Source organism: Lipotes vexillifer, unplaced genomic scaffold (assembly GCF_000442215.2).
Source record: "Lipotes vexillifer unplaced genomic scaffold, Lipotes_vexillifer_v1.1 scaffold117, whole genome shotgun sequence".
Lineage (NCBI taxonomy): Eukaryota > Metazoa > Chordata > Mammalia > Artiodactyla > Lipotidae > Lipotes > Lipotes vexillifer.
The window spans coordinates 323388-331614 of record NW_006785593.1 but is presented as its reverse complement, the minus strand read 5'-3'; the positions used below and the strand labels follow the sequence as shown (position 1 = coordinate 331614).

Here is an 8227-nt window from a genome sequence, read left to right as displayed (position 1 = left end):
AAAAAAAAAAAAAAAAAAAAGAAAAGACACAGACCACCACACAGGGGTCCCCAACCCCCGGGCCTTGGACTGGTACCGGTCTGTGGCCTCTTAGGAACCAGGCCACACAGCAGGAGGTGAGCAGTGGGAGAGAGAGAGAAGCTTCATCTGTATTTACAGCTGCTCCCCATCACTTGCATTACCACCTGAGCTCCGCCTCCTGTCAGATCAGCGGCAGCATTAGATTCTCATAGGAGTGTGAGCTCTACTATGAACTACGCATGTGAGAGATCTAGGTTGCCCGCTCCTTATCAGAATCTAATGCCTGATGATCTGAGGTGGAGCTGAGGCAGTGATGCTAGCGCTGGGGAGTGGCTGCAAATACAGATTATCATTAGCAGAGAGGTTTGACTGTGCGGATACCACAATAAATCAATTGCTTGCAGACTCGTATCAAAATCCCATCAGTGAGTGGCAAGTGAAAACAAGCTCAGGACTCCCAGTGATTCTGTATTATGGTGAGTTGTATAATTATTTCATTATATATTACAATGTAATAATAATAGAAATAAAGTGCACAATAAATGTAATGCACTTGAATCATCCCTAAACCATCCCCCGACCCCCCGGTCCGTGGAAAAACTGTCCAGTCCCTGGTGCCAAAATGGTTGGGAACCACTGCCACCACACAAGTAATTTCACTAAAGTGTGATGCATGTCCTGACAGGGAGCTTGAGGGCAAGAGGAGGAACTCCTTGAAGGAGATAAGATGAGACTTATCACATAAGAATAAGTTAAGTGGAAAGGCTGATCCAGGTAGGAGCAATGACATTCATGAAGAACCAGAGGTGAGAGAAAGAATATAGAGCATTTGAAGAACTGATAAAAGCTCCAACTTCTGGAACATGGGCTTGAAGCAGAAAGCGATGAGAGGTACAGCAGGAGAGGCAGCAATGGCCAGATTGGTGAGGCCATGTAAGGGCAATGGGAGGTCACTTGAAAGATCTGAAGCACTAAGGTGTCAGGAGATTACATTTCCATTTTAGGAAAACCACTCTAGCTGCAGTGTGGCAGGATGGATCAGAGGGGAAAAACTAAGACTGGAGGCCAGGTGTCTAGCTTGGAGAATGTTGAAGTACTCCAGGTAACAGGTGACGAGGAAAGAATCAGCAAATAGAGAAGTGGAGTATAAACAAAAGAGACAAATCAAGTATGATTTACTGAAGCTACCTAAAATGACAAAGAAAAAAATTCAAACCTAGTAACCACTTATAAAGAAAAGTACCCGCACAATGTTTCTATTTTATTTTCAGTATCCTCAGGACAAGTTAAAATGATTTACAAGAAATAATTCACTAACCTGTTTGTAAGGAGTATCATTCAGGTAAATGTCAGTGTCCCCAACTGAAATCAAAACACTTTTAGAACAAACAATATCGTTGTCAAAGCATTTCTTGTTCTGGCCAATGACAGATATATCTGAATCATCTGTACTCTGAAATGTCAAAAATATTATATTAATACAAATGTATATTATATATAACTTTTACTTATTTTTCATTAACAAATCTTAAAGAAGTCCAAGATTTACAATGAATTGTATTGAAACTGAAATACAACTTACCTCTAAAATAAAAATCATTTTGATCTAATAATGTGAAGAATTTAATACAAGTATACCGAGATAGCTCAATCTTTAAACATTTATCTATAATACCTCCTGTTAAAATGTTGTTCCAACAAGAATTTTTTTCCATTTTATTATTACAGCTCAAATTTATCAACCAGTTTCTTCTTATCAAATACCCAACAAGACATGTCACTTAGGGGAATTTTAAAAGAAATATTTTCATTTTAGACAACATCTTTTGTTTTATGTTAAGCCAGTTTTCTGGCTAAATAACTATTTGCCTACAAGATAAAATTGCAATAAATATAAAACTTTGACACTGTATTAGTAAATAAAATGATGCATATCATTTGAGGGCTTCCTGCCAACTTTACATGCATTGTCTCATTTAATTCTTATGATAATTCTTGAATTATATATTATCTCCATTTTACAGATCAAGAAACAAGAGGTTAAGAAGGATTAAATGAATGTCCAAAGTCACTTAGCTAAATAAGGGCAGAGACAGAGTCCAAAACCCTCTTTTTTAATGCCACTTGCAGAGCAATTAGGAAGAGTTTAGTAACGGTTGAGGAGAAAATTCAGTTGTAGGTTATAGGAAATCCTTAGCTCCAGAGACTATTATTTAGTCCCACACACTCTCAATCTAACCTTTTCACCAGTTACCTCGCCCTCACCTTCCTTCAGCGACTCCTCTCTCCATCCACTAAGGACTCTCTGGAAACAGGGTTTTTAATTTTTATCCCAGTTTAATAGATGGGCTTCAATAGTTCTACAGACTCTGGAATTTCATTGTAAAATGTTGGTTTTGAGTTATCTGTATTTTTCTAGGAAGAAAGTCTATGATTTTCATCAAATTTTTGAAGTGGTCCTTATCGCCCCAAAAGTTAAAGCCACACTGCCCTGAGTCCTTCCACTACCTAGTGGAAGGTGGGAATTTCATCAAAAGGAAAGTGACAATTGTCTTTGAACTCAAATTCCAATTTTCAAAGGCTCACATACATTTCCTGAATCCTTTTCATTTTTAGATATATGGGGCAGTGTTTATTTTCAAAGTGAGACGAGTCCTTAAATGTTTGGAAATCATATAGGTCTTGATGTAAATTCTCCATACTTAGTTTTTTATACCACCAACAATATGAACACTAGCTCAATATATTTCTTGGTTTGGCCAAATTCTTCCTGTCTTACTAGTAATCACTATAACATAGTGCCTAGAGGATAGGTTTTCAATGAATGCTGTTGACAGAGTAATTAATTTGTCCCTCTGTGACCCAATTTTCCTTACTTCACAGGAACTGAGAGCTTTTTTTTCTTCTTAAACAATTCTTTTCCAAAGCATTGCCTAAATTTTGAAAAGGAGAATAATAAGGGTCATCAAGATGATTACGGCATTGTATTACTCAAAAAATAATGCCACACTTTTCTGCCTTTATGAACAATTTTCAAAGAAGAAATATATATATATAATTCAAGGTTTTGTTTTCCTCTTCCTCTTGGAAAGAGTTATTTAGATTAAGGGATGTGAAAAGCTGGCTGAAAGGATTTCTATTGCCATTACATTTCTATTACTATTAATTAAAGTGCCTCAATGTTAGCTTTAGTCTTTACATTAATTCAGAAATGCCAAGAAATATTCTGTATTGTATAGTCTGCCTGGTAATATCATGTTATGCTGACAGTAACTTGAAACTATCAAGTCCTAAGAGTCACATTTCTCCAATTTCCGTTTCTAATGTATACTTCAAGTTAATATTAGGTTTGGAGATAATGCTACAGAGTTGCTAAGCAGCACAGTAAGTAACACAAAGCTAGAGGAAAAAGGTCAACAGCAATGTGCCACATAGATTCCTCAAACCCTTTATGCTCAGGTACTGAAAACACTGATAGAGAATATTCTCCCAAGTGATTCCAAAACATAGAATGTCAGCACCTCTCAAGGTAGTATATTATTTTACTTGCTATGTCAGTCTAAGACCTGTCATAGTCCCAACCCCTTTTAACGGTAACTATGCCACAGAAAGTGCCTGCTGATACAGTAGCCTCAGGCAGCCACGGTTTATGTTCCACAGCTGAATGGCCCCAAAGCAGCACATTCTTTGATGGGCCAAGGGACTTTTTAATGCAGGCAAAAAAAAAAAAAAAGACAACTCTAGACAATTAGATTATCTCCCACATTTGAACCAAAAGGAATGGAATGTAAACAAAAGATGGTATACTTATCATTTTTTAAAAGAAATGCTTATTATCTCAACTCTATAATGTATTTTGGGCTTTAATTTGTTCCTTAATTTTACCATTTCCTTTTTCACTTACTTTTATTCCCTTAACATACATTTAAATTCTTATTAGTTAATTCCATCATCTCTTTCATAACTTCTGGAAGGCAGAAAATGTTTTTATTTTATGGGGAGTAAATTTTATTCAGAGTGAAATCTTCATCCAATTTTTACATGTTACTTCTTTCTTTCCATCTTTCTTCTCTATCTCTCTCTCTCTCTTTTTCCTGAAGTGCCACACCATTGTATAATTACTATGCCATTAATTTGCATTTTACTCTTGACAGAGAAAGCTCGATCTAGCTCTATCTAGATCTTTACATTTGCCTAAATAGGGTGTAATGATTTCCTTTGACTTCTTTTCCTCTCTGTTTTCATTTCCTGTGGATGGATGGACAGATGGATGGATGGATGGATAAATACATACCTACGAACATACATAAATGCATACAGTGTTTATCCTTCAAGATATTATGAGATTACAAGCAACTAAGAGTTTTATAGAGGAGACAGGCATGAAAATATTGAACTTGTGAGACCCAGTGTTCTAAGAAACTCTTGGAGAAAGAAGCCACCAGAGGAGACTGAGGAGTGGTCAAAGACCAGCAGAAGCAGTAGAATTACCTCAGAGAAGACAAAGCAAGAACCACTTCAAAAAAGGAAGATAAACATTTAAAAGGTTTAACTGGATTTTGCATAGGTCATCATTATCTTTTACAGTGGCAATTTTATATGAATTTTGTGATCTGGTGATTAATAACTCTCCACCACCAGCCTAAGTTTCAAAGGACCCTAAACTGATATCTATGTTTGCACATTCCGTACCTCCACTTCTCAGTATAGGGCCTGACACATAGAAATCACACAAGAAATATTGACATGAAAAATGATGATATGATACAAGGTATAAAAATTTGAGAGTGATGAAATTAGAAGGGTTTTCAGAGACTTAAGGAGAGCACCAAACATTTGAGCTATCAACTGAACATGTTGAAAAACCTAATCTAGAACAAGTTACAGGAAGAAACCTAACAGTGACAGGGGCCTGTCATCGATAATGGAAGTAGAGTTTGGCTCTGAAATTCGGGAGTTGGAATATTAAATTTCCCACTTTTGCTGAAAACATCCAGTGTCCTCTCTTTCTTTGAGCTTATAGCAGGTCAAGTTGCTGTTTGGTTTCTCAATTCTTTTTACTTTAAAAAAGTCTTACCTCAGGAAATACAATTATGAACTTTGTCCTAGATTTGCTTCAACAAACTTAAAAAATAATGTGCTATATTCCTTATGCTATTTAAAGTATAGCATAAACAGCCTCCAAAATGAATAAAATATCCGAGAACTTGAATTTTTAAAGTTCTTCTTTTTTTCTTTTTTTTTTTTTTTTTGCGGTACGCGTGCCTCTCACTGCTGTGGCCTCTCCTGTTGCGGAGCACAGGCTCCGGACGCACAGGCTCAGCGGCCACGGGCCACGGGCCACGGGCCCAGCCGCTCCGCGGCATGTGGGATCCTCCCGGACCGGGGCACGAACCCACGTCCCCTGCATCGGCAGGCGGACTCTCAAGCAATGAGCCACCAGGGAAGCTCGAATTTTTTAAGTTTGATAAACATCAACAAAGATAGGGTAAGTATTCGCTGGAATCAGATTACATTTAAAACTCCACAATCCAGGGACTTCCCTGGTGGTCCAGTGGTTAAGACTTTGCCTTTCAATGCAGAGGGTGCAGGTTTGATCCCTAGTCAGGGAGCTAAGACCACATGTGCCTTGTGGACAAAAAAAAAAAACCATAAAACAGAAGCGATATTGTAACAAATTCAGTGAAAACTTTAAAAATGGTCCACATTAAAAAAGCTCCACAATCCAGAGATTAAAAAGAAAAAAAAACCTTTACAATTCCTTCAATATGTCAGAGTCAAGTAACATTATACTTTCAAGATAAAGCTGAGTATTAATTTTTTAAAGTCCAATTGGCAAATAAAAGGGAAATTTTTATGAATTTGATTACTAGATCCTTCACAGGGCCCAAAAAAATAAAATGATAAGTTTTACCAGATAAAAATGCATTACAAATGACAAAGTCTGGAATTTGTAACCAAGACAGGGAGGAAAGAGAGCTGCTTGACAAGGAAGAAGGAATTAAATATGATATTCACAGAAGTGATTCTTGCCTATGAAAAAGCAGCAAGTAAATGAATGGTGCTGGCAGTCATTCTATCCTTCTCAAAGGAAATGCTGATTCTTAAAAAATAAATTAATTAAAATTGCAGCAGAAAATCTCCAAGTGTTGAGAAATTTACTATCTGGAATGATAATATTTCAAAACCATGACTATTAGGTTTCATTGGTTAATCACTAATTTGTCTTTGGTATGAAATAATTACTCCATGGTCAAATAAAATATTTCTTGGCTTATCAAATATATGTTGGTCATGCTGGAGAGGGTGTGGAGAAAAGGGAACCCTCTTGCACTGTTGGTGGGAATGTAAATTGATACAGCACTATAGAGAACAGTATGGAGGTTCCTTAAAAAACTAAAAATAGGGCTTCCCTGGTGGCGCAGTGGTTGAGAGTCCGCCTGCCAATGCAGGGGACACGGGTTCGTGCCCCGGTCCGGGAAGATCCCCCATGCCGCGGGGCCCGTGAGCCATGAGCCACTGAGCCTGCGCGTCTGGAGCCTGTGCTCCACAACAGGAGAGGCCACAACAGTGAGAGGCCCGCATACCGCAAAAAAAAAAAAAAAAACAACCAAAAAAACTAAAAATAGAACTACCATACGACCCAGCAATCCCACTACTGGGCATACACCCTGAGAAAACCATAATTCAAAAAGAGTCATGAACCACAATGTTCATTGCAGCTCTATTTACAATAGCAAGGACATGGAAGCAAACTAAGTGTCCATCGACAGATGAATGGATAAAGAAGATGTGGCACATATATACACAATGGAATATTACTCAGCCATAAAAAAGAAATGAAATTGACTTATCTGTAGTGAGGTGGATGGACCTAGAGTCTGTCATACAGAGTGAAGTAAGTCAGAAAGAGAAAAACAAATACCGTATGCTAACACATATATATGGAATCTAAAAAAAAAAAATGGTTCTGAAGAACCTAGGGGCAGGACAGGAATAAAGATGCAGACATAGAGAACGGACTTGAGGACACAGGGAGGGGGAAGGGTAAGCTGGGACAAAGTGAGAGAGTGGCATGGACTTATACACACTACCAAATGCAAAATAGATAGCTAGTGGGAAGCAGCTGCATAGCACAGGGAGATCAGCTCCATGCTTCGTGACCACCTAGCGGGGTGGGATAGGGAGGGTGGAAGGGAGACGAAAGAGGGAGGAGATATGGGGATATATGTATATGTATAGCTGATTCACTTTGTTATACAGCGGAAACTAACACACCATTGTAAAGCAATTATACTCCAATAAAGGTGTTTAAAAAAAAGGCATATACAATTCTAAAACTTGAAGCTTTAGACTTTTAATATTCTTTATATCTTATTTTTACCACATGAACCCTAATGACAGATCTTAACCCAGATATTTAATTAGGTATCCAAATGTTGGAATAACATTTCCTGCAACATGTCTTCTCATATACAGGTTTGCATGTCTCATTAAAATCTGAGACTGAACATTATGTATGCATTTTTACAGAGGGATATAGTAGAAAATTAAAGTGATGATAGGAAATCAGGTTTATAAAATCTAAAAGCCAAACCTTAATGGCTCTTGCCTGCTAAATAAAATGGCACTGTTATATTGCAGCACCAATAACAAAAAAAAAGACTGCTACCATCATTCAGGATCCAACAGAATAAGATACTTTCATTTTGTCAGGAATCAGAGTTGAGACAAACATTCTACTTTCTGCACAATCATTTTTCTGTACACTTGAAGCTAACACAACATTGTAAATTAACTATGCTTCAATTAAAAAAAAAACAATTAATTGTTTGAAAATTCAGTGGTAAATACTATGATTTCTCTACTGCAAAGACAAATGAGGAGTTAAGGAAAAGCCAGGTAGATCAAATAAGTAGTTGTTAAGAGTTCACCAAATGCCCAGCATTTTGCAAAATGACTGGGGGGGAGGAAAAAAGAAATGTAGGTCCTGATCCTTGTTTCAAAACTTTAGAATTTTCTTGCAAAATTCTATCTAAATAAATAGAGAAGGCGGGTTTTTGTTAACACAGTTTACATTTAATAAGCCTAAAAATTGTTTATTAAATGAATGAAATGATAATGCATGAGCAAAGACCATTGTCACACATTGGAAAATGTTTGCAAAGACGGTGATACATGAACAAGGTTTAAAATGTTTTTAGTA

General features: G+C 37.1%; 1 protein-coding gene across 1 annotated transcript in view; it reads right to left on the bottom strand.

The window, feature by feature from the left end:
* Positions 1–8227, bottom strand: part of OTOGL (otogelin like) — a 159594-nt gene that overhangs the window by 84969 nt on the left and 66398 nt on the right. Inside the window, 1 exon segment of the mRNA XM_007457657.1 lies at positions 1340–1474. Within this exon segment, the coding sequence (XP_007457719.1) occupies positions 1340–1474 (135 nt within the window).